This window comes from Chrysemys picta, chromosome 10 (genome assembly GCF_011386835.1).
Source record: "Chrysemys picta bellii isolate R12L10 chromosome 10, ASM1138683v2, whole genome shotgun sequence".
In the NCBI taxonomy this organism is placed as follows: domain Eukaryota; kingdom Metazoa; phylum Chordata; order Testudines; family Emydidae; genus Chrysemys; species Chrysemys picta.
Genome location: NC_088800.1, coordinates 35,588,518 through 35,615,981, shown reverse-complemented (window position 1 = coordinate 35,615,981; position 27,464 = coordinate 35,588,518). Strand labels below are relative to the sequence as shown.

The window sequence follows — 27,464 nt, the reverse complement described above, 5'->3', positions numbered from 1 at the left end:
CCAGCGATTTAATATCTCCAAGGCTCAGGTTTGCTTTTATCTCTCATGCCTGTGCAACACGGACAGCTGCGCCTATCCTCAGCAGTCTCGACTGAAGAATAGTAATTCACATCCTCTTGTTATTGCCATGAGGAATACACACAGGTTCTTTCTCTTTGTAGTGGTTTCTTTTTCTTTTAACGGTGAGTGTCTTTTTGGATAGAGTTTGTAGAACAATTGTGACATTCAGGGAAGAGGAGGGAGCAATGGGGTTATTGATTTAAAAATGTCTCTAACTTCCAGGGGGATAGTTTACAGTCTTTAGAAAGATGCATTAAATCTGATATTTTAGTGCTGTTTTTATCTTGTGTGGTATTAATGAAACCAGGATGTAGCAATGGTAACCTGGATTTAACATAACTCAATAAAAGCCAAAGTCAGTAGGAAACTATGATCACGGAAGAATATTCTTGTAGATGCTGCCTGGATCATCTGTGATAGTGATGGGGATGTGTTTAGAGTGACTGCGAATAGTAAAGAGAGAAGCGTGGCTTAAAATAATGTATCCCACACCTGATTCTACAATTACAAGGCAAATATTTCCTTATGCTTTCTGATTAGTTTTTTCCCCAAAGTACTTGATTAATAGTATTTAAATACTGTTTCAATTAAGTATATGTAAATATATGTTAACACGTTCAATCTTATATTAAGAACATTTACTATAGCCTACCCATATTTTTATATACAGAATTTAGCCAACACACAGACATACACAAAAATCAGGCAAGAGCATTAGTTTAGTGGTGGTGGTAGATATGAAAGTCTGCTTCCCAAATGACTAACCTTCCCTTATGATCCTTGTTATTTCTGCACCCAGCATTTTCTTACTTTATTCGTAAAATGTAGTTTTAAAAAAAAATCTGTTTTGAAACATAATATTTGAAGAGGCCTAGTTTAGATTTAACAGAAAAAGAAATTAAGACAAGCTTTGATCCCTGTAAATGTTTGCTATTGCTTTGCATTAATTTTTTATTGGAAATTAAAACAAACTTTAAAATGAGGCTCCATTAGATGCTACTCTATATTGGAACAACCAGCATTAATACTATTCCACACTATAATTCAGCATATTGCAACAGCAATGGCTTTTACATAAATAAATAATTTTACATAGAATATTTTGAGAAGTAATAACAATGTCAGTAAATAATGTACGAGGAGACAATGGAACATTCTTATTTCTCTTCCCTGACAGTAGGAGAGAATCTGGCAAGTTACCATGGTCCATTTAGTCATTTTGCAGGGGGAAGGCAAGAAAAACAAAAGAAGTTACTCTACACGTGGAACAACATGCCATTTCTAAACACGACTCAACATTTGTTAAAAGGTCTTAAAAGTCAGGAAAACAAAGGAAATGTGATTTATGTTTAGTTTTGCAGTTTAGAAGGTGTTCACAGGGCACTCAACTGTAGCTACCAACTTTACTCCTTACTTCATTCTGTTGAAATCGATCTGACATGTTTGTTGTCATGTTCTCAAAGTGACCAGCTGTTGAAGGTGGTGAGTAGCTATTTCAATCTAATTTTGCATTCTTATTACTAGATTGTGTAAAAGAGAAACTTTACACTGATGCTTTAATAAAACGTATGATTTTTGTTTCTTTTAGTATGAAATGCAAAATATCATGGAAGGAATTTGTCGTAGCAAATGAGCTGTGGGAAAAAACGTTGCAGCTGAAAGGTATATTGTAAATTACATACCAGTTTGGGTTTTATTTCATTGTACTGTTGCGTGTCCACTGCTGTTATGACAATTTACACCAGCTGAGGATCTGGCCCTAGCTGTTTTTTCCATTTCTGTTTTCAGTATGTGAAAAAAATATGTCCACCTCCTAATTAGAGCTACTTGATTATTCTTGTTACAATCGTTTGTCCAAAAGCATCTGTCTACTCAAATGCAACATTTTTGTTGGTTACTGCCATTTGGAAAACATTTTGTCAAGGAAAGAAGCACTTAAAAAAAACAAGGTTTGAAATACATTGCCACGGACATTGTGAAATATATAGGACCTTGTCCACTTGGCTACTTTGTTTTCATTAGGCGCCATCTAATTAATATGTAGTTTGGCAAACAGAAAGTAGATTATAAAAACAGCTCAGGAACAAAAATAATTTTTAGACACTATTTGCAGACAGTTTGATCCTGGAATCTTTAAGTCAATGCACTGGTGACATCTAGTGGCATCCTATCTGTGCATCTGAATGATGATGAATTGTCATTTAAAGCTAGACGTGAACGGATAATTCATAAGAATCATTTATTCAAAAAGTTCCTTCTCGTTACTTGCTTGTGACTTGCCCAAGAGCAAGGATAGTTTCTTAAACGTACTGATTATTTGAAAATATTTGCATAAGAATTTCTCAAAATAATTCTTAGCCTGTAACTTATTTGTGAACAATTCATTGCAAATATTTGATATTCCAAATATGAGCTGTTCTGATTGGACTCAAGTCCCATGGGATGTTTTGATTTCCTACTTGGAAGCAGATGAGGTTTAGAATCAGATTTCCAATGGAGAATACTCATGAACACAAATTCAAAATTCACCTTCTGCAAATATTCTGCAGTATTCATTTACCATTGGCCATTCGAACAGATATTGCAGGGAGTAAACTCATTTGCTAGAATAATCTCAGACGGGTGTAAACCCTAATATCGTGAATTAACAAAGATATAAGCACTGAAATGTTAGCAGAGGTCACTCAGCTCCATTTAATTCATACCAAACTGCACTCCATTTCTATCTGGCTTTCTTATGCAAAGAAGCTAGAGCACTGGGTTTGTTGCTGAGACTATTTATACATCGAAGTTACCTCACTGATTTTAAAACATTATCTTTGTGTTTAAACAGAGATACTCTTTTCAACCACCTCAAGACATCACCTCTAATAAACACACAATTAAAATTAATCACTGGGTCTGTAGTATTTCTCAGTTTCTTCACTATATAGATATTTTTACTCTACATTAGTGAGAAGATATAATAGAAAAGAAAAGAAAGCAAGCCCAGAGTTCAGCATGGATCAGCACAATTCTATCTTGTTAGGCCTTTTGATGAGGCAGATTTGGATTTAGAAATGCCACAGCTAGTATGAATATGCTATTAAAATCTCATATGGTACTATGGTTTTTGACTGAAAACAGAACAAAAACAGCCACCCAGAAGCATTGGTGTGAAAAACTTTTCAAATAGTTTGGAACATTTTTGTGGAGTCTGTTCTGATGTGCAGAGCTACAGTTACTTATTTTTTCTGGTGGTTCATCACATAAGAACCATTATTAAATAGATCCCCCACATGGGAGAAAGAAAACACAGGTTTCAAGATATTCTAACTGAAGTTTGTTTAAAAATCAATGCTCACAGAAAGGCTTGTGAGAAGGAAGTGATCAGGAGTGTTATATTTGAATAGTGGTTTCAAATGTGGACATTACAATTCTCTTTCTGGAGCATATGAGGAAATAACAAAAGTTGCAACATAAAACATCCACTTTGTACAGTATTCTGGTGCAATCCTGCACCACTGATGTCAATGGGAGAAGGTCATCTGGCACAAAGAGACAGCCTCCACTGTAACATATTAGAGTTGCTTGGATTCATAGGAAATAGAACAGCTTCATTATAATCTATCCATGCTGCCCTGCTGCTTCTGATGGACCAAAAGCCCACAGTCTTTATGGCTGATGCCAATATACTTTAGCATCGGTAGGTTAGTGTATTTCAGGAATAGAGCCCCGGATTCAAGCCATGACTGTTTAAAATAAATGTGGCAGTCTTCTACCATGTATCCACCACACAATTGACAGTCTTTGATTAAGAGAGGCCCTGGACAGAGGCAGCAAGGGTGCTGTAGGTCAGGATTGAGATGCTGATTCAGCAAAACACTCAAATGCATGCTTAGTTTAAATATGCACTTAAATCCCACTGATGTATTTGAACTGATTTTCACCAACTTCATAGAATATAAAAAAAGAAAAGCTAGCTAAGTGCTTTGTGACTCTCAAATGAGTCTCAGGATGGAAAAATCTGAATGGTGTCACTGAAAGAGCTTCCCTTTCTGAACTTGTAGTAACACAAGTTGGTTTTCTGTCTCATTACAAAACCTCACTGAGTGGCAATTCTAGGCATAAGGTAGTAGAGAATGCTATATTCTTTGGGTTAGATCCTCAGCAGCTCCAGAGCAGAGAATGAGGAAAGGGAGCAAGGTTGGCTTAAAGCCATTGTGCTTACCAATTGCTGGGGCAGCTAGGGACCAGTCTGGCCCTGGGGTAGCTTAGAGCAGTCTAAATTACACTGGCTGGGGATCACTGGAGAATCGGCACTCTAGCCACATATTCTGAGCCCACCCCATACACCAGCTGACAGTCTGGGGGGGCAGATGCAAAGGCAGTTAAACTAGCTGAGGACTCTTCTATTTCAGAGAAATTTCAGCTGCCAGTTTAGTGCAGCTTTACAGCTCTGTTGTAGTGTCAGAGAAGATCAGGGGCCTTACTGAAGGGCACAACCTGGCCTTTCATGTCCATAACATATTAGAAAAAAACACCAAACACAACATTTGCATAACAGAAAAATTACCCTAAAAGCATCCCAGCTGTGAAATTAATCACAGTACAATAAACTTGGTGGAATTTTTCACTGCAGGGCTTTGTGAATATCAGCAGCTAGGAACAGGCAGCTATTAATAATGAGGAAAGGAGGCAAACTGAACAAACTTTTTGACATTCAAAAGAAGAAAATGATACTTTTCTGTACAATTACAATTACAATTCCCAAGCTGGAGCATGAGCTAGGGGTTAGAGGTGACATGGGTAAGAGTGGGTGGAAGGATGTCAAGGATCATGCGCCTAATTCCAGATAGTATGTTGGCTTTTGTTCTGTTACTGACTCACTCTTTGACCTTGAGTGTGTCATTTCAGTGCAGTTCTCACTGAAATCAATGGGAGTTTCACTCAACTGAAACGTGCTGTAGAAAGGCTAGGTATAATCATCATCATCTTCTTCATTAACTTTATTATTCTGTGTCTACCCAGAAAGCAGTCAATTGCCAGAATATGTAACTCAGCCCTAGGGAAGAGAAACACCAGTGGGAGCGGCCCATCACTTCCACAAGAAGAAAGGAGAGAATTGTGGTTTGTTGCCAAAGAGGTGATGTTATATGTAATAGTTCATTAATAGTAATGAACAAGAAAAAACGGCTTTACTATTGCATGTTATAATCTGAGTTCCTTAAGAACAGCAGTGGAACATCAAGGCTCTTCTGGATGAGAACAAGTCACACCTTTTCCGTACCCATTTGAAGCTGTCCCAGCATGCACTGGAGTAACGGATGAAAGGGCAGCATGCTAACGATTTTGATGTATGTTTTCAATTTTCCATTTTGGTGAAATAGTATAGGGCTTGCATTTGTTACTGTTGCTGCTGTGACTGAGACTAAAGAGACAGACACAGGAATGAACTGCTAACTCAGCTTTTTACCATCTGCATTAGATAATGAGGTCTTGTGAAACATTTTGAATTACTGTTACTCTTATTCTATACATTTCTGTAGAAATGGATACCATGACATACAGAGTAATAACTCAACAGTAAATAAAAATCTTTTCCCACCTGGCTGCTACTTGTCTAGAAGTTCTTGACCTGAGCAATTCAGTCTGAATTATTTTGATCACGTTTGGTAACTGATCACATGGTTGTCTCTTGTTATGACAGTATTTTCAGAGCTGGAGAGCTACAGAACACACACTGAGTGGTTATTGCAACAGACATCATCTTAAAGTGGCACTTCTAGTTCATAAAGTAAGCAAGATGTTAAATGACAAGCAGAGCTTTTTCTAAAGGGTAGGGGAAATCTCCACTTTTTTTCAATGATCTTGAAGATCCTATGCAGTATATTGCATCTGCCTTGAATTCAGGTCTAAGCTGGTTCTCCTAACCAAATGGACATGTTCAAAAGTGTTCTTATATGGAATTCCTAGTTCAGGCATACTGTGAGCCCAATATAAAAATTAATAAATTGTCCACATTGTTAACACGCTGCATATGGGATACTCAAGTTGGCTCTTGAACGCCCCATCACCAGATTGTAGTGACTACTGTGTCAAATCCATGGCCCATATGTGAGCCCTAACTTACATATCTACATGTCCCATGAGCCAAACTGTCCTCTCACTTACAATGGTACATCCTCAATGTGGTAGCAACAACATAAATGTGAAGATAATTTGGCATCTTGTCTTTTTATAGCTATTACACCTTTAAATCACCAGAGGCTACACAAATCACCAAAGGAGGTATAATTTCTTTTTCTTAGGGCTCTGTGGAAAAAAAATCCTACTTGATGAAGACACCAACTTTTCACTGGATTTTTAGAGAGTGAAAAATGTAGTGCCTGTATGAAACACCTCGTTGCTGTCAACACCATTGACTGTTGGGAATTCCAATGTTTGAGACTGCAATGTCATCTTAGGCAGTCTGCTGGCTGAAAAGATATCATACACCACTCTATCAACCCCATTTGGGTGTGAGTGACCCACCAGACTGGCAAAGTAGGATCTGAGGCATGGAAAAAACACGGCCCTAGAAGACTAATGGCTTACCAGAGATTTTTCCTCTTTGGGTCAATGCTAATCAGGTTGGATCTGAATAATTTTTTTTTTAACTGGCAAAAAGAATGTTGTGAGCATAGGATGTTGACATTTCTGCAGTTTTTGCTTTTGTAAAATTTCACAAATCTCTCTCTTTTCACAGTGGAAAATATGCAAAGCGAATACTTTGCGTTTTGCTTAGCTTCATCTTTTCAAACACAGGCACTGATCACTGCTTGTTCTATATCACATCTTCTCCCATGGAAACATCAGTAAACTAATTAAAGGTGTGAGGTTAAGCTAGTGAATGTGCGCCATGGACATATTTGCAGAGAGAGATGGCATACATTTCTGTCATGCATTGTGTAAATTTGCTACGCCATCAATGCCTTGTTAGATGCTGGTTCTTAAGGGAATGAGCAACGCTAATATTCACCTCAACCTCTCCTGAAAGCTTTAATAGATCCTGCTCTTAGATGTGAAAGTGTTTGGTTGACTATATCCTACATTTTCCCCATTTAAATCAGAAGCAGAAATGCTGAAAGGCTCTTCTTGTAGCATTTCTAACCTCGGCATAATCCAAACATACCAGGATTCTCAAGAGAAAGCCTGTTCTCAAGAGATTTTAGCCCAATTCTAGGTCAAATTAAGCAACTCTTCAGATATAAGCAACTCAACCACTTAGAAGATTATTGGATACAAGCTTTCTGATGTCTGGTCCTCTTTGGGTTTTACTGACATACTACTGTGTATTGAACATGCTACCCTAATGTATTATAAATGTGAAATATTTGTAATGCTTAATGGTTTTTACTGCACATAACTGCTTTGCAATGACAATGTTTTTAGGAATATTGGAAATGGGGGTGAAGAGGGTGTAAATGGGAGAAATATTACTCAGGGTCAGATTATCTCCCCCTCTCCCCAGATTTTTTTGGGGATAGAGTTACTTGCTTATTTGGAAGGGGAGAAGATATTTACATTACTGATATTTCTATCCCCTGGACCAGAATGTCTTCTCATTCACACCAGTATAAATTAGAAAGTAACTCCATTTACATCAGTCAGTGGAGTCACACCAGTTCAACAGAGTTACTCTGTAACTAGGAAAAGAATCTAGCCCTTATATAAATTGCCTGCTTCCTGTAGAGGATGTGTATCCCTATGGGAAGCTGCTGGGTCTATAACAGCAACAATGTTGATCTTTTAGGTCCAAATTCTGCTCAGAATTATACCACTGAAGTCAATGGAATTTCTCCAGATTTACACTTGTGTAACTAAAAGCAGAATTTGCCTCTTAATCTATTATGTTGTCAACAGTAGTTTGCAGAGGACAACACTGGGAGCTTGGAGAACATATGCAAGAGCCTAATAACAGATTTCATTATCTCTGGAGTTGTGCCATAGACTACATCAACTAATAGAAAATGTTCTGGGTTGCTTGATAACCTGGAATCCCTAGGATGTTATATTTTACAGTCACTTAAATAATTGGTCACCTAGAATTTTAAAGTGTTAATATTATGGCTACTCCATAGCTCAGTTTTTGTTTCCAAGTGTCCAAAGGCCCAAGTCTAGGATAGTGCTTTTGGTTCTGCTATACTTCAGCAAAATAGTCTAGAACCAGAAATATATAGTGCTCTTTAATCATTTGAAAACCTTTCTACAGTTTATCTCCAGACTCTTCCCTATACATAGCACTCTCTTTTCCTACCATACATGTGCCTGGGATTCCTCCCCTTCATCTGCGAGGACAGTCAAAGGGGAGATTTTCAAGTCACAAATGGGATTGGAGATCTGTCTTCTGTGTCTTCAAAAATCTCTTCCTAAAACATGAAAAAGGACTTCCAATTTCTATTTCACACCATACCACAGAGAGTACCTATTGGTTTCGTGCTGCAGTGATGAAGAAACAGTTTCCAGTTTTAACATGAAAAGCAAAGGAGTAAATTCTGCCTTGATTTATGCCTTGTCCAACAAAGCTGACTTCAGTAGACCAGAATTTGTCCCAAAGGGCTTTCATAATAAACCCAGATCTTTCTGTTTCACATTCAATTAGAGTCTTTCAAAAATCTAAAGCTTTTCTTATTTCATTTGAGTGAGGATTCTGTGCTGCAATGCTCGCTTCATAATGTAATCTCTTCTTCATTCTGGGATCTTGTTCTGTGCTGTTTTACAGGAAGCGACGCGGCAGATGCTGAGGAGAAGCTAATGAACCACCTACTGAGCCCTGCCAGGTATAATAAGTTAATTCGCCCTGCTGTCAACTCCTCGCAGTTGGTATCTATAGAATTGCAGGTTTCCCTGGCACAGCTAATCAGTGTGGTAAGTTTGAATAAGATGTGCCTTTTCATTCATTACTATTTGTACAGAACTTTGAAGAGGTAGCTCACTCCGTAGGTGACAGACTGTATTAGCATGACTGTCTCTCTGTTGTTATATGGTTTATATAATCGTAAGTGATATGGGCAGATACATATATTTTATTATCTATTTGTCCCTCAGGCAATATTCAGAATGTATAAGTATAACCTTTATTCGAGCAAAAGGAGATCTATTTATTCCTAAACTATAAAATACTGAAAAATACAGAGCCAGAGCCTTAGCTAACACAATCTGGCATAGTTCCATCAACTTCAATAGAGCTACACCAATTTACATCAGATGAGGATCTTCTCCATAATGTGTATAATGATAAATTATCTTTTGCTGTGTACAGTGAAAAAATGTGGTATGGTCTGAGCACAGAAGTGAGGGCCAGGAACTCCTGTCCAAGAGCTCTGAATCTCTGTGGGGTCTAGACCAAATCACTTAGGAAAGGACTTACCCAATCCCTATTTAGGACAGCAGTTAGCTATATGCTTAACTTTTGCATTAGCTTTAGTCCTATTAACTTAATAGTTCAAACACATTCTTAAAATTAAATATGTGCCTATAATGGTCCTCACTCAGGGGTTGGTTGGTCAGGTAGTGTCACCTAGTGGTCAGGGCTAAGGCCCATGACCTGCAGAGGGGTTGTTTGTAGGGGAGCCCGGGCCCTCGATTTCACTGGGCTCTGACCTAAGGCCCTTTGAGGGCTATCAGTGATCTGACAGCAGAGGCTGCTCTCCCTGGGCCACTTCTCCCCACCTCCCCATCCCCCCGCGATTGTCCCAAGTCACCGTCTGGGCTAAGGCGGCATGAAGGCTGCCAGTTCACCACAAAGCACCTTCTGGTGGTGGCATGCAGCATGGTATCTCCCTTTCTCAGGTGGTAACTGCCTTCTCCCATGGTATGGCCCACCCTCCTGGGCCAGCTCAGTCCAAGGGGCTTTAGTTTCCCTGCTGGGGTAGCCCAAACAAAAAAACTAAGGGAATTACCAAAGTCCAGAGCTCATATGAGGGGGAGAGTGCTTCCCTCTCAGGCTGTCTCTGTGGCAGGTCCTCCCTTCCCTCAGGGAGGGACCTTTGGGCAGCTGGCTTAGGGAGAAATTTCTGCCTTCCTTCTGCTCTCTGCTGGAGAGTCTGCTCTCTTCCTTGGTCTGCCCCAAATTAGCTGATCCCCAGCCTTTTAACTCTTCCTCCAGTTGGAGCATATCCTAGAGGTATGGCAGGGTAGGGCTGTCTAGGTCCAATGTAGGACCTTAACCCCTTGTTGCCCAGGTGGGGTTTGTACACAATGCCTAAGAGCTATTCTAGGGCGGGATTCTGTACCAATAAAGGCAATGGAGGTTTTGTTATTGACTGCAGTGGGAAGAGCATCTGGCCCATAAATAGGGATGATGTCTTAAACTCTGCCTCAGTCTCCCGAGCTGTAAAATGGGATAGGAGTGACCTGCCATGGTTTTTGTAATGATGAACTAGTGATTAATTATAAAGTACTCTGAAGTTGGAAAGTAACATATATTTCTAATTTTGATATAAGAGAGGAAGGGGAAAGACACCGATGGAGGTGACAGGAAGCTGCATGAATGGATGCGCTTGAATATACGGAATTCCTTACCCAACAGATATTGTAATATAAACAAAGGGATTGTAGGTCCGATGTTCCCCTCTGCTGGGAGATTTCAGCTGGACATATTGAGAGATTTCCCTTCCAGAGTGTCCCCATGGTCCTCCCACAAGGAATAAAGGGTGCAGACTCACAGAGTAGGGGGAAGCATGGTCTGCAAACCCCACAGAACCCAGGAGCAACAGGGTAAACAGTAACAGAGGGTCCTGTGGCACCTTTGAGACTAACAGAAGTATTGGGAGCATAAGCTTTCGTGGGTAAGAACCTCACTTCTTCAGTCTTGCATCTGAAGAAGTGAGGTTCTTACCCACGAAAGCTTATGCTCCCAATACTTCTGTTAGTCTCAAAGGTGCCACAGGACCCTCTGTTGCTTTTTACAGATTCAGACTAACACGGCTACCCCTCTGATACTTGAGGGTAAACAGTAAGTGCACAGATCCCAGACCATCATTTGAGTTAGCCAGCTCCTCCAGAGCCTTCCCCCCACATGGCAGCAAGAATTGATTAGGCACAGCATTGCCATTTGCCACTTCTTCTATAGGGACAGATGCTTCCTAAGAGAGTTAATGGTGCTTTCTAGGAGCATTAGCTCCACCTTCAGGGATTTCCTAGCAGAAGTCCTCCCATCTTTAGAGGCCCAGCCATGCCAGGGAGAGTTCCACACACTCAAACAGAGGGAAGATATGTGCAGCAATGCCATCGAGTCTTCACTGCCATAATTACCCATGCTATCAAGATTAAATCTAGTTTGGGTATGCCTACCTACCCACAATTATACCTTAATTTGCACTGTAGACATACCCTATAGGAAGTAGAGTGCAGGGAGCCTGAAATGTACTATTGCTCATGCATAGCCTCCACTCACATTGTCACAGTAACACAACAACCCTACAACCCTGCTTCCTATCCTGAAAGGACTTCCAGGATCCAGGCCCATACAGGGCCTCACATGATTTAATCTAGAGCATCTTTATGATAAATCTTCCTGTAAAATGAGAGATCAAGAGTCTCACTGACCAACTAGTATGGCCATCAGACGAATAATGAAGGAAGGAATGGATTTATTGAATCCAACTGAGTCCCAAGCAGAATAGACAATAAAATAAACAGAAGATCAAGAAAGAAAATAAAAACAAATAATAATCTAGCTATTACTTATATGTATTCTATTTACCTAACATTGTTAATTTGAAGACACAGACTCGATTTCTAGAGATAAATATGGCATTGAGATTAGTGAGACAAGGCTAACCCAGGACAATGGCTGGGAACTTAAAGGCAGTTAGCAATATTGCAAAGGGACAATATTGAGTCTTAACTTATTTAGTTTATCTTTGTATTTTTGGCCCTTTTCACTGGCGTCTCTTATCTGAAAAGCCACTCCAGCTCCACTTTCTGCTGTTGCCTTGCAGGTCTGAAGCAACATCTAAGGACAGCTTGATTACCTTTTTGTCCTTATCTTCCATCCAAATTGCTTTTATGCTGGATGCCAAGCTACTTAATTTAAAGGGCCCCTTTTGTTTACAGCCAACTAACACGAAAAAGAGAGTCAATGAGATTTGGTCAATTTAGTTGCCAGGTAGCTCACCTGTTTCTAGAGAGTATGTGCCCGTGAATTTAATGCTGGGGAAAGGTGCAGAATTGAGGAGACTTCTGTTTATCCACAGAATGGGTAGAGCATAAGAAGCAGCAAGGGAGGCTTCCACTAATGAGCCTCTTCCCACAGCTAGAGTAACCACCTCTACAGACAAGAAACCAGAGAGGTCTCCATATCCATTCAGTCTTTGACATCTTGTTGAGACTTCCTACCAGGGTACACATTAGAATCATAGAATATCAGGAGGTCATCTAGTCCAACCCCATGCTCAAAGCAGGACCAATCCCCAACTAAATCATCCCAGCCAGGGCTTTGTCAAGCTTGACCTTAAAAACCTCTAAAGAAGGAGATTCCACCACCTCCCTAGGTAACCCATTCCAGTGCTTCACCACCCTCCTAGTGAAAAAGTTTTTCCTAATATCCAACTTAATCCTCCCCCACTGCAACTTGAGACCATTACTCCTTGTTCTGTCACCTGGTACCACTGAGAACAGTCTAGATCCATCCTCTTTGGAACCCCCTTTCAGGTAGTTGAAAGCAGCTATCAAATCCCCCATCATTCTTCTCTTCTGCAGACTAAATAAGCCCAGTTCCCTCAGCCTCTCCTCAAAAGTCATGTGCTCCAGCCCCCAATCATTTTTGTTGCCCTCCACTGGACTCTTTCCAGTTTTTCCACATCCTTCTTCTAGTGTGGGGCCCAAAACTGGACACAGTACTCCAGATGAGGCCTCACCAATGTCGAATAGAGGGGAATGATCACGTCCCTCATTCTGCTGGCAATGCTCCTACTTTTACAGCCCAAAATGCCATTAGCTTTCTTGGCAACAAGGGCACACTGTTGATTCATATCCAGCTTCTCATCCACTGTAACCCCTAGGTCCTTTCCTGCTAGGGTTACCAGATGTCCCGATTTTATAGGGACAGTCCTGATTTTGGGGTCTTTTTCTTATATAGGCTCCTATTATCCCCCACCCCGTCCCGATTTTTCACATTTGCTGTCTGGTCACCCTATTTTCTGCACAACTGCTGCCTAGCGACTTGGTCCCCAGTCTGTAGCAGTGCATGGGATTCTTCCATCCTAAGTGCAGGACTCTGCACTTGTCCTTGTTGAACCTCATCAGATTTCCTTTGGCCCAATCCTCTAATTTGTCTAGGTCCCTCTGTATCCTATCCCTACCGTCCAGCATATCTACTACTCCTCCCAGTTTAGTGTCATCTGCAAACTTGCTGAGGGTGCAATCCACACCATCCTCCAGATCATTAATGAAGATATTGAACAAAACCAGCCACAGGACTGCCCCTTGGGGCACTCCGCTTGATACCAGCTGCCAATTAGACACGGAGCCATTGATCACTACCCGTTGAGCCTGATGATCTAGCCAGCTTTCTATCCACCTTATAGTCCATTCATCCAGCCCATACTTCTTTAACTTGCTGGCAAGAATACCGTGGGAGATGGTATCAAAAGCTTTGCTAAAGTCAAGAAATAACACGTCCACTGCTTTCCCCTCATCCACAGAGCCAGTTATCTCGTCATAGAAGGCAATTAGGTTAGTCAGCCATGACTTGCCCTTGGTGAATTCAAGCTGACAGTTCCTGATCACTTTCCTCTCCTCTGAGTGCTTCAGAATTGACTCCTTGAGGACCTGCTCCGTGATTTTTCCAGGGACTGAGGTGAGGCTGACTGGCCTGTAGTTCCCCAGATCCTCCTTCTTCCCTTTTTTAAAGATGGGCACTACATTCGCCTTTTTCCAGTCATCCGGGACCTCCCCCGATCGCCATGAGTTTTCAAAGATAATGGCCAATGGCTCTGCAATCACATCCGCCAACTCCTTTAGCACCCTCAAATGCAGTGCATCCAGCCACATGGACTTGTGCTCGTCCAGCTTTTCTAACTAGTCCTGAACCACTTCTTTCTCCACAGAGGGCTGGTCACCTCCTCCCCATACTGTGCTGCCCTGTGCAGTAGTCTGGGAGCTGACTTTGTTCATGAAGACAGAGGCAAAAAAAGCATTGAGTACATTAGCTTTTTCCACATCCTCTGTCACTAGTTGCCTCCCTCATTCACTAAGGGGCCCACACTTTCCTTGACCTTATTCTTGTTGCTAACATACCCGAAGAAACCCTTCTTGTTACTCTTAACATGTGACGGTTATGTTGACTTTCTGTGATGTGTCCACCATGAATTGGACTGAGACCATCTACCACTTCACAGCAGAGGATGTGGGGGAGATCCTCACACCTAAGCCATTCTTTTTAGGTGACAAATCTGAGGAACTGTCTCAGACTGAGGTGTCAATACAAGACATTTTGGAACAACTGATAAATTAAATAGTAATAAGTCACTAGGACCAGATGGTGTTCACCCCAGAGTTCTGAAGGAACTCACATATGAAGTCACAGAACTACTTACTGTGGTATGTAACCTATCACTAAAATCAGCTTCCATACCAGATGACTGGAAGATAGTTAATGTAATGCCTATTTTTTAAAAAGGCTCCTGAGGCGATCCTGGCAATTACAGGCTGGTAACCATACCTACGGTATCAGGCAAATTGTTTGAAAGTACAGTAAAGAAAAAAATTATTACATGCACAGATAAACATGATATGTTGGGGAAGAATCAACATGGCTTTACTAAATGGAATGCCTCACCAATCTAGCAGAATTTTTTGGGGAAGTCAACAAGCATGTAGACAAGAGTGATCCAATCTATACAGAGTACTTTGACTTTCAGAAAGCCTTCAACAAGGTCCCTCACCAAAGATTTTAAAGCAAACTAAGCAGTCATGGGATAAGAGGGAAGGTCCTTCCATGGCTCAATAACTGGTTAAAAGATAGGAAACAAAGGGTAGGAATAAATGGTCAGTTTTCACAAAGGAAAGAAGTAAATAGCAGGGTCCCACAAGGATCTGTACTGGGACCTGTGCTGTTCAACATATTCATAAGTGATCTGGAAAAGGGAGTGAACAGTGCGTGGCAAAATTTTCAGACGATACAAAATGACAGTTAAGTCCAAAGCAGACTGCAAAGGGATCTCACTAAACTGACTGGGCAAAAAAATGGCAGATGAAATTCAGTGTTGATAAATGCAAAGTAATGCATATTGGAAAAAATAATCCCAACTATATATACAAAATGACGGGATCTAATTTAGCTGTTACCACTCAAGAAAGAGATCTTGGAGTCATCATAGATCGTTCTCTGAAAACTTCAATGTGCGGCAGCAGTCAAAAAAGCTAACAATGTTAGGAACCATTAGGAAAGAGATAGATAATAAAACGGGAAATATCACGCCTTGAATAATTTGTGCAGTTCTGGTCACCCCATCTTTAAAAAGATATATTAGAGTTGGAAAAGGTTCAGAGAAGGGCAACAAAAATTATTAAGGGTGTGGAACAACTTCCATACGAGAGATTAAAAAGACTACTATTGTTCATCTTAGAAAAACGACAACTAAGGGGAGATAGGATAGCAATCTATAAAATCATGAATGGCATGGAGAAAGTGACTAGGGAAATGTTATTTACCCCTTCACATAAATACAACAACTAGAGGTCACCTGATTAAATTAATAAACTACAGTTTAAAACAAACAAGAGGAAGTATTTCTTCACACAACACACACTTAACCTGTGGAACTCATTGCCATGGGATGTTGCATAGGCCAAGTATAACTGGGTTCAAAAAAGAATTACATAAGTTAATGGCGGACTGGTCCATCAATGACTATTAGACAAGATAATCAGAGATGCTCTGGGTGTTCCTAAACTTCCAACTGGCAGAAGCTGGGACTGGATGGATTACTCGAAATTGCTCTGTTTTGTTCATTCCCTCTGAAGCATTTGGTACTGGCAATTGTCAGAGATAGGATACTGGGCTAGGTGGATCATTGGTCTGACCCAATATCACCATTCTTATGTAATAATTTTAGATAGACCACTGAGTGACCATCAGATGTTAACAGCTTCTTGCAGTCATTATTTACCTGGTCTAGATGTAAATCAGTAACCCAGTAGTGAAAGGGTCTATTACTAATTACCAGTCTCCCAAGACATCAAGTCTCTTGGAATAGTGGAGGGAGGAGTTTACTACTGTTTATTGTTTGGAATACCCCTTCAACAGTTTGAAAAATAGAATATCTTCAATGGCGTGAGAGATTTTTAAGATAAATATGTTTAGAATCTGAGGGGTAGCCGTGTTACTCTGAATCTGTAAAAAGCAACAGAGGGTCCTGTGGCACCTTTGAGACTAACAGAAGTATTGGGAGCATAAGCTTTCGTGGGTAAGAACCTCACTTCTTCAGACTTGCATCTTACCCACGAAAGCTTATGCTCCCAATACTTCTGTTAGTCTTAAAGGTGCCACAGGACCCTCTGTTGATGTTTAGAATCAGAATACTTCTCGCCGTTTTTGTGTAGGACAATATTTGGGGTCTCAGCTAGTTGACAGTGTCCACTCCCTGCCAGCCTCACTCAGACATTAGTAACTGTCACCGGTCACTCTGCTTTACACTCCTTTGTTCTTCTCTCAGCCTTTTTGTTTTTATCATCCGTGTTATTAAGGGTGCTGCTGCTCTTGGATCACTGGTAGAATTATTTACATTGTTGAATCAACACAAAACTGCAGTGAGAATAAGCCTTAGTTCTATTGCTGGGATCTTTCTGGTTCTTATGGTAATGTCAAAGCTGGTGTGGCTTCAGGAATCTCAGCTTTATAGAAATCTTTCTTTATAATTTATCTATCCTCATTTTATTTACCACTCCACTAATTTTTATGTTATCTGTAAATTTTATCTGCAATGACTTTATATTTTCTTACAAATCATCATCGGGCCAAGAACAGATTCCCCTGAAATCCCACTAGAAACATCCCCACAGAATCACAATTCTCTATTTACAATTAGTTTTGGCAATCTATCAGTTAACCAGTTTTTAATCCATTTAATATGGGCCTCATTGATTCTGCATATTGCTAGGATCACTGTTTATTTTTATCAGAATGACCTGTGGGACTAAGTCAAATGCCTCGCAGAATTTTAAGTATATTACGTCAACAGTTATTTTTATCAACCAAACATGTAATCTCATCAAAAAAATCTATGTCAAGTTCGCTTGACAAGACCTATTACTCATAAAATCATGTTGACCGACATTAATTATGCTACCATCCATTAATTTTGTACTGACTGAGTTCTATATCCGCCTTTCTATGATTTTGTCTAGGATCATTTTCAGGCTAACTGACCTGCACTCATCCAGGTCATCCCATTTATCCTTTTCAAATATTGGTACAGCATTAGCTTTTCTCCAGTCCTCTGGAACTTTCTCAGTATTCCAAGATTTGTTAAAAATCAACAGTAGTCGTTCAGAGAGCTCCATACCAATTCTTTTAATACTCCTAGGTGCAGGTCGTCCAGTTCAGCGTGGACGAGAGCCCCCACCTGTACTAGCCCCACTAGTGATCTAATCGAAAATGACAATTCCATTGGCCTGATGAATAGAAAAAGATTGCCAGAAGACTATTACTTTACCCATTACTTGTTCTTGGGTTTTTAAAACAGATTCTTAAATCTGCACATACCCAAGTCCATCTTAGTTAATAGTTATAATGAATTACATAATTGCATGAAATACTGTACCTTGTCATATTTTATGTGATTATTAATATAGTCAGAATTGTGCATTTCAGTGATAGACCAGTAGACACAGAAAGATTCCTAATGTTGTAAAAGGTCGATTTTACATTATATGCAATGGTTTTAGACAGCCAGGAGTTTGAGGTATTCCTTAAAGATTAATGAATAAATCCTAATAATAGGACTAACTTTGTACAGTATAGATTTATAAATGTTTTTTTCCTTCTTTAGAATGAACGTGAACAGATCATGACCACAAATGTCTGGCTAAACCAGGTAATCATCCCCTGCGGATGCTATCGCAACACATTGCTTTCTTGTTGTCCATATGACTTGACTGACACAAAATAACTTACATCACTGCTGTACAATTCTTTCTCTAGGAATGGACTGACTATCGTTTGGCTTGGCAGCCCTCTGACTATGAAGGCATAAATAAGCTGAGAATCCCTTCTAAGCACATCTGGCTGCCAGACATTGTGCTTTACAATAAGTAAGTCTTGATACAAAAATGTTGCAAAGATTTTAAACAGAAACAAAAATCTTATTGATTTAACAAGAAAAAAAAACAAATATTTTTCTTTTGCAGGGAAAATAAGCTTACAGTAAGTTTAGGATATTATTTAAATGAATAATATTGTATACTGCACAATGAAAAATCTCTCCAAGGAAAGGTGGTAGATCCCTGTTCAAATCCCTTCTCATCAGGAAGAGGGGGAACTAGAACCAGTTGTCTCCCACATCCCAGGTGATTACCCTAACCATTGGGCTAAAGGTTATAAGGGTGGTCTTTCTCCTCCATCCTCCCAGCTGTTTTGTGTGGAATTAGGTGGCCTCTGAGCCCATATATTGGATCAGGCCCTGCAATCAATTTAGATGCCAGAACATGTCTCACAGTTCATGGATCACTAGAACAGATAGGCAGCTCCCTGCAGCCCAGACTTAAGAACCTATCTCTGAAAGCAGAGCAGGGTGGAGGACACACTCCTTTGGTCAGCATCTCCCAGTGCCTAGTATAGGTGGCTTCCCACCTAGCACGCTGGCTTTTGTGGATTATATTCTAAGGAGCCTCTCTCTCCCCATTCATTGTATAGGGTGCCAGGTGCCTAACTCAGGTTTTGTGGGTCACAGTGTTGTTTCTGTGATTTTCTAGACACCTAAAAGTTCTGCGTTGTGATGCTTAGCATCACACCTGGGTTCCTTTGTAGATCCACGCTGATAGAACTAGAATGAAGAGATAAAATTAATAAGGCAAAGAGATTCTATGTTGCTCAGTACCAGATTACTGGCAATGGATTAAAGAGCCTTATACTTCGATGTTGCTCGTTGTAATTGCCCCAAGCTGTCAGTGATTCAAACATGCTTGCCTCTGGTGGCTGTTAATTACCTACAGGAAATGGCTTTGATGGTCTCAGTTGACTTTTATTCTCTGGGGTTGTCAGACTGGCACCTTTAAACTGTAACGGATTAGGAGAATTTTATATATATATATAATTATATATATATTCTGCACATCAGTACTCACACACAGTATTGATGTGCAGTCACACACAGAGAATTTATTTGGCTGTTTATTTGTTTCACACTTTACTTAGAAGAAAAATGTTAATACTTACACGGCTCTTTTCCTCTTCAAGGAGTTTTCTTAACAGTAAATAATTATTTATGCCTATTTCTAAATATTATGGCATATAATTTCTGCTTCAGTAAGTGGGTGCAACTCAGTTGAAGTCAATGGAGCTATTTATATCAGTGGTGAATTTGATCTGATTTTTTTGCTCAAGATAGATTGCCTCTAAATTATATATTCCCCCCCTTATTTTCTTTAATAAAAATGAAAAGGAAAAATATAAAAAGTACTGTAGTTCAGACAATTTCTCTCTTACTATATTTTCTCTCATCTAACTTTAAAAACTGACTAACCCAGTTTTATTAAAAATGAGGGTCCTACTCAAGGTTTTATTAATTTGTTTGTTAATTTACAGAGAAATAAAGTGATGAATAGTTACTCTTTTCTAGTCTCACGGTGTCCTTCAATAACAGGATCCGTTAAGTTTATCAACAAATACGAATTTGGGAAATAGTGCTGCTTGAGTGGATGACATATTTAAGCAAAATAATCTTGGGATCATTTTAACAGCCTTTTCCGTTAAACCTATCTCAGACTGATTATACTTTCAGGAATGTTTATTTGCAGTCATGCCATTTTGCATTGCTGCCCTAACAAATATCATAAGCTAAGTGGCATCAAGCTGTTAGTCCAAGGAACCTGCAAGAAGCACTAAAGTATATCTGGAAGTGGTGTTCACCATTACTTAGGGCACACTTTTCCCGCTGAACCAGTGACCCACCTCGGTGATGGAGGACACTCTTCCGGTACAGTTTTAGTCTTTTGGATGAGACACAAAACCAAGAGAATTTGTGGGCACTAAAAATCCCATGGCACTTTTAGTAAGAGCAGGAGCTTTAATCACAATTATCCTGCCTAAATTACAACTCATGTAATTGCATTCATTCTGCCTATGTTCCCCCTATATTCCCAACTGAATATAACATTCTTCTTCACTTCCTGCTCAAAACTGTTTAAAAGTGTTGCCATGTGCTCTTAATGGCTCTGTTCCAAAGCAAAGGTGGCTGCATTTTGGTGATGGGTGATCTTATCTTTACATCTCTTTACACATCCCAATGGGGTGTAATAATGCGTAATTAAGTGTTTATAAAATACTTTGTGATTATTGGATGAAACAGGCACTAGACATACACGTTATCATTAATAAATGACATTGTCTAAATATTGGCAAAAGTGTTAATTCCCAGGTTGAAAAATGTATACATAGTTTTCATTGTCAAGTTATAAATACCTGAGGATTGGGTTTCATCACTGCAAGGGTACAGAAGTTTAATTCTAGCAGAGACAGTGGGACCTCTTTTGGATTCAGTAGAGGGGGCTGAGAATGTACTTTTCTGTATTTTGAACCCATATTCTGTCTTTTCACCGTTTCTTTATTTTTTCTCCCATTTCCTCAGTGCGGATGGTACATATGAAGTTTCCTTGTATACAAATGTGATTGTAAAGAACAATGGAAGCATTTTCTGGTTGCCTCCAGCCATCTACAAGAGTGCCTGCAAGATTGAGGTGAAGCATTTCCCATTTGATCAACAAAACTGCACACTGAAGTTCCGCTCTTGGACATATGATCACACAGAAATTGATATGGTACTTAAAACTCCCATGGCAAGCATGGATGACTTTACACCAAGTGGAGAATGGGATATTGTAGCACTTCCAGGAAGAAGGACTGTAAACCCCTTAGACCCAAAGTATGTTGATGTGACATACGACTTTATTATTAAAAGGAAACCTCTTTTTTATACCATCAATCTTATAATTCCCTGTGTGCTTATTACATCATTGGCTATCCTCGTGTTCTACTTGCCTTCAGACTGTGGTGAAAAGATGACCTTATGCATATCTGTACTGCTTGCCTTGACTGTGTTCTTATTGCTGATCTCCAAAATTGTCCCTCCAACATCACTGGATGTTCCACTGATTGGGAAGTATCTGATGTTTACAATGGTATTAGTAACATTCTCAATAGTTACCAGTGTCTGTGTACTGAATGTTCATCACAGATCTCCCAGCACCCACACTATGCCCCCATGGGTAAAGGTGGTTTTCCTTCAGAAACTTCCAACTTTTCTGTTCATGAAACGCCCAGAGAATAACTCTGCATGGCAAAGGTTAAGCAAGCGCAGAAAGAATAAATCTGATCATCTATGCACTGATCCAGCTGACCTGTACAAAAACTCCACCTACTTTGTGAACACAGCCTTTGCCAAAAAATATGATTTGAAAGTTACTGAGAATCCGGATAACATCAGTGGCCATCAAGATTTTAGGTTAAGATCTTCAATGAAGTTTTCTCCAGAAGTCCAAGAAGCAATTGATGGAGTCAGTTTTATAGCAGACCACATGAAAAATGAGGACAACGACCAGAGTGTAAGTAACAGGACAAATCATTCCCATCTTTCCAAACCCCAGTTTTCTTTCTTTTGATGTCTCAAATAAGTGTATTCTTCTTCAGAAGGGAAATAAGAACCCAACCATCTTCCTTAGTGTTAATTTTTGTAGCGATCCTAGCTATAATTTTCATAGTTAATCACTGTTTAGTAATAAGTTTCTTTTCCTATAAATTTCCTATGAATAACAATTTGATAAAGCTGATATTGTTCTAAAAAGCAGTGTGCTAGGCAAGAATCTCAGACCCACAAACAGAACACATTTCTTGCTTTGGGGCGGAGGGAGATGGAGATGAGTTAATGTTAAACAAACTGTGTTTTCACATCAGGAAGGTAACGGGGTGTAGAGACCCCAGCTAGTGTGTGGCAGGGAGAGGGTTAACATTCAATACCTGTTCAAAGGAAACACCATATAATTGGGCCCACAATGAAGGGACTGCAGGTAAGCCAGCCATGAGCATGGCTGGGTTCTGCTAGAGCAAAGGTGGGCAAACTATGTGGCCCATGGGACCCTCCTGCCCGGCCCTTGAGCTCCTGACCGGGGAGGCTAGACCCTAGCCCTTTCCCTGCTGTTCCCCCTTCCCTGCAACCTCAGCTCACTACGGCAATGCTCTGGGCGGCGGGGCTGCGAGCTCCTGCTGGGCAGTGCAGCTGCAGAGCCATGGCCTGACCCGGTGTTCAGTGCTGCGTGGCAGTGTGGCTGGCTCCAGCCGGGCAGCACAGCTGCCCGTCCTGTGCTCTGGGCGGTGCGGCTGTAGCGCCGCCAGCCACCAGTGCTCCAGGCAGCGTGGTAAGGGGGCAGGGAGCAGGGGGGGATTGGATAGAGGGCAGGGGTGTTTGGGGGGCGGTCAGGGGCGGGGGAGTGGATAGGGGTCGGGGCAGTCAGAGGGCGGGGAACAGGGAGGTTGAATGGGGGCAGGGGTCCTGGGGGGGGCAGGAAGGAGAGGGGGGGTTGGATTGGGTGGTGGGGGAACAGTCAGGGCAGGAGTTCCGGGGGCCGTCAGGGGACAGGGAACAGAGGGAGTTGGATGGGGCAGGAGTTGGGGAGGCCGTCAGGGGATGAGAAGCAGGGGGGGGTTGAATAGGGGGCAGGGGCCAGGACACACCTGGCTGTTTGGGGAGGCACAGCCTCCCCTAACTGGCCCTCCATACAATTTCGGAAACCCGATGTGGCCCTCAGGCCAAAAAGTTTGCCCACCCCTGTGCTAGAGTAAGTTACTTAGGGCTGGGCTACACAAAGTAGTTTAACTAAATGGGTTTAGAAATGGATTTAGTTAGATTGGCACAAACCCTTTCTAGGAACACTATTATTTTGGACTAAAAGTGCCCTCTATCCATTAGCCCTCCATACCCTGTTTGGGTGGTTGACACATGGTGGTCATTATGCTGCCTCCCAAGACCATTCAGAACTTTCTGGCAAGAGTGGATAGAACCATGATATTCATATTGCAAAAGCTGAGGCTTCTTCCACTTGAGCGAAAGGAGACTCTCCATAAGCTATTAGCAGTATAAGACCTATGACACACATTTGAGCAGTTCCGCTGCCATCCTGTAGTGATACATAGAGACACATTCCCCTAGCTAGTACATTAAAGTTCATATAAGTATCCATTGAGTAATATTCAGCAAATCTCAGAAGGCACAGATGAAAACTCATGAATTTCCACAACACCCACCCCGCATCCATGAAAAATTTCCTACCTTCCTCTTCCCCAACTCCCAATCTAGCCTTAGATTCTCCATTACTGCTCTGTCTTCCTCCTCTCCTTTTAATATACAAGTTAAGTAGTCTGAAAGTCTGGGTCCTTTTTAACCTCAGATCTTGCAGGAGTCCCTCATAAAGCCACACTGGTGACTTTCTTGCATTTTCAAGGAACGAATTACTGGTCAACAGAAAAAAGAAAGACCAGATGCTAAATCTGTAAATATAGCCTTAAGTTTAAACAAATTGAAATGGACTTGATGTGAGCATAGGCCTCACAATGCTGAAAAAGTGTTTCAATACTATCTGTGCTTTTGTAAAGAACTTGTACTGGGTATTAAAAAATAAGTGCAGGGTACTGGACTATATGACCTCTCAAGGTCCCTTCCAGTCCTATGATTCACAAACTCCCTGTCCTCACCCTAGACTAAAGAGCAATTATCCAAGGTATTGTAAGTTAAACGTTAATTAAATGCTTTCTGTACACAGGTCCTCTGACATTAACTTCAAGTGCCTAGCTACAAACCATTGTTTTCTAGATTCATAATTCTAATCTCTGCTTTTTCCATTAGTATGATGGTCTGATAACAACTGTTCATGTACTTACAGTATATTCTCTTCTCAGAAGCATGTAACACCCATTAATGGCAATGGGAGGTACATGTGTGCATTGAGGGGGAAAATATGTAATGGTCTAGTACAAGGCAGGAGTCAATTGGGAAGTACTGTAAAGTCGTTAAGAGGAAGAGTTCCCATGTGTAACTAGAGTCAATTATAAAGGAAAAAATAAAAGTGATAAAAAAAGATTAACACTTTCCCTTTACAACTCACTAGTATGCCTGCAGTCACTGTAGTGTAAGAACTGAATGTAAGGATAGGGGGTAAAATCCTGGCCCCATTAAAGTCAATGGCACACCTCCCATTGTGACTTCAATGGGTCCAGGATCTCATCCACACTGGACAGGGATTTGAGTACAACCAGCAGTGCTAACATGTATTAAAACACTTGCATACTGAGAATCAAGATCAACTACAGAATTCTTTTCTTAAAAGCAGTAAGTATTGTTCATTCCTGTTAATTGGGATGAATAGTATCAGCAAATTAAAATTCACACACAGGAGCTTAACTGGATTATGCTGACGGTCCATCCAGTCTGGCACCAAGCTTTCAGTAGTGATCAATATCTGATGCTTCAGAGCAGGGTGTAAACTATTTCTAGTGTCATTCACCAACTGTCCAGGACTATATGAGGGAAAATTCCTTCCTGACCCCTGTGGTGATCCTGAACCTTATGATTTGTTTTCTCTTATTTTCATATACAAAATACAAATATTGAGCTTCAACAAAAGAGATGGAGATGAACATGGTAAATTGCTAAGCATCTTTAACTGGCTTTTTCTTCCAGGTCATCGAAGATTGGAAGTATGTTGCCATGGTAGTGGACAGACTGTTTCTCTGGATATTCATCTTTGTTTGTGTCCTTGGGACTGTTGGGCTATTTCTCCAGCCACTTTTTCAAAACCACTCTGCTGCTGCGAGCCCTTAACTCTCATTTAAAACTGTAAAATGCTTACACAGATGCTGAACCTGATTCTGCTCCCAGTTCCACTGGTGTAAATCCAAAGCGATACCATTGAAGTCAGTTGAGTTAGTCTGGATATACACTGGTGAACTGGGAGCAGAATTTGGCTTGCTGTGTTATCATGATGTTAGGAATTTTCTAGAAGACATTCTTTTCTTTTTTTAATTTCATTACTTTTGATTAAATATTGGCTCTTTTTTCAATATGTTTAAACATTTTACAGAGAAATTTATTTATTTCTACAACTTGCCAGTTTTCCTCAGAGTGCACCAGGATTATTATTAAAATGGTATTTACTTATGCCACCTTGGGAAAGACTGTGTTTCCATAAGAGCCTGCAGTTCACATTGCACAATTTTGCTCTTTCAAGAGAAACAATTGCTACAGTATTTATTTCCTTAAAATGCATCAAAACTCTGTGTTTGGTTTATGGAGCCCAAATCAATATATGATAAACATATTTATACACTCTGTTCATTGGTGAAATCTAAATAAAATGTGAAAAACTCTCCTTTAAATAGCCTTACTTCCAAAATGTTCCAGTAGCCTTTATAACTCAGAAAAGGGGAATTGGTATACAGCACCACGAATCTGAAGCTCAACAGGGAAGTGTATAAGGAGCAGAGGCAAATGGTGACTCAAGAGAGGTTGGACTGCAAGCTCAGTCTATGGAAAGGAGAGCAGTGCTAAAATGGGGAAGAAACAGCACAGAAGAAACAATCCAGATTGACCATCCTGTTTTACTGGAGTAAATTATTTTTGGGCATGAGTGTAGATTAAGGTATTTTACAACGCAATCCTCAGAAAATAGCTGAGAAAGTACATAAACATGTCTTAGGGACTGGATATTTGGGGGCCCGATTCTCCTACTATAGGATAGGCCTTAACACCTTACTGTCTTTATTAGCTGTTACTCATACCCTGCTGCAAGAGAACTGCATTTTTTGTGCTGGAGCAGTCTCAGCTTCATCTGTCAATATCATATATAGTCAGGTGAGCACCAGTAAGCAACAGCACTGAAACAAATCACTAAGGTGCATCAGTATTTCCACAGGAGCTCTAAACTGTTGTTTCTATATGAGTTTAACAGAATACAGTAGAACTTCAGAGTTATGAACTGACCACTCAACCACACACCTCATTTGGAACCAGAAGTGCACAATCAGGCAGCAACAGAGACAAAAAACAAAAAGCAAATACAGTATAGTACAGTGTTAAACGTAAACTACTAAAAAATAAAGGGAAAGCAGCATTTTTCTTTTGCATAGAAGAGTTTCAAAGCTGTATTAAGGCAATGTTCAGCTGTAAACTTTTGAAAGAACCACCATAATGTTTTGTTCAAGTTACAAACATTTCAGAGTTACAAACAACCTCCATTCCTGAGGTGTTCGTTAGTCTATGGTTCTACTGTAAAAGTTTAAACCTAGTAGATAATTCACAGGTGAAGACACCATTAGTTTTACCAGACTTGGTTTCTGTATCAAAAACCAATTACCCCACTAAATGCAACCTACTAAATAAAATACTTTCAGGAAACCACTGTGAGTGGTGTATAGAAGTAGGGTGAAGGCAGCTATATTCAATATGAATTGCAATGTTCTCCTTTTTCTGAGTGTGGTAGTACCTCAGGTTTCCCAACAGGAGATGTTGTGGCCATGTTCTTGTGACAATTTGTGGTCAGGACAATTTGTGAAAGGATCAGGCCTGCTTACACCACCTGGAGAGAATGCATACGTACAGTAAGACAGGCAGGCCTCCTTGTACTCCAGGATTCTGCAGCTGCAGGGTTTTCACAGAACTGTGCTCTACAATCCAAGCTTTCATATAAAAAATGTTATTCTAGCCCTAAGGTTGTGGAAGAACCTTACGAGTGTAACCAGATGTCATGATGTTTGCCTAGCTCTGCTGATAACCCAAACCAAAAGCTGTGAAGTGTCAACAGCCCCCAACCATCTCAATAGGGGCTAATGCTGAAACCTAACAATGACAGTATAAATGTCAACATTAACTATCAAATTCTTTCAATCATTTTAGCAAAAACATTCAGCTAATCTGCTTATCCCACAATCCCAAACCACTTCCCATGCTTTTCTGGGTCCCAAAAGCCCTAACTGTCCCCTACCCAGCAGCCAAAACCTCCAGTTTCTCCCCTTACAGTCTCTCTAATGCAGTGAAGTGTTTTCAGTAAAAATTCTGCAGTACAATGGAGATCCAGGGACAGACTCAGGGCTTAATTTATGCCAGGGCTTGGCAGTTCATAGCCCCAGCACCTCTAGGTTTGGCAGTTCATAGCCCCGGCACCTCTAGGGC

The 27,464-nt window shown here is 40.5% G+C and overlaps 1 protein-coding gene and 1 long non-coding RNA gene across 2 annotated transcripts; both read left to right on the top strand.

Moving 5' to 3' along the window:
* Positions 1 to 25,665, top strand: CHRNB4 (cholinergic receptor nicotinic beta 4 subunit). The gene is made up of 6 exons (XM_005294501.5): positions 1 to 182; positions 8,804 to 8,949; positions 18,081 to 18,125; positions 18,233 to 18,342; positions 20,877 to 21,849; positions 24,978 to 25,665. The coding sequence occupies exons 1-6, from the start codon at positions 128 to 130 to the stop codon at positions 25,116 to 25,118; spliced, it is 1,470 nt and encodes a 489-aa protein (XP_005294558.1). The 5' UTR covers positions 1 to 127; the 3' UTR covers positions 25,119 to 25,665.
* LOC135973958 (uncharacterized) lies at positions 1,409 to 5,396 on the top strand. Its single transcript, XR_010591085.1, has 3 exons — positions 1,409 to 1,542; positions 1,649 to 1,722; positions 5,071 to 5,396. It is a non-coding gene; the product is annotated as an uncharacterized LOC135973958 (long non-coding RNA).
* Positions 25,666 to 27,464: the final 1,799 nt, after the last annotated feature.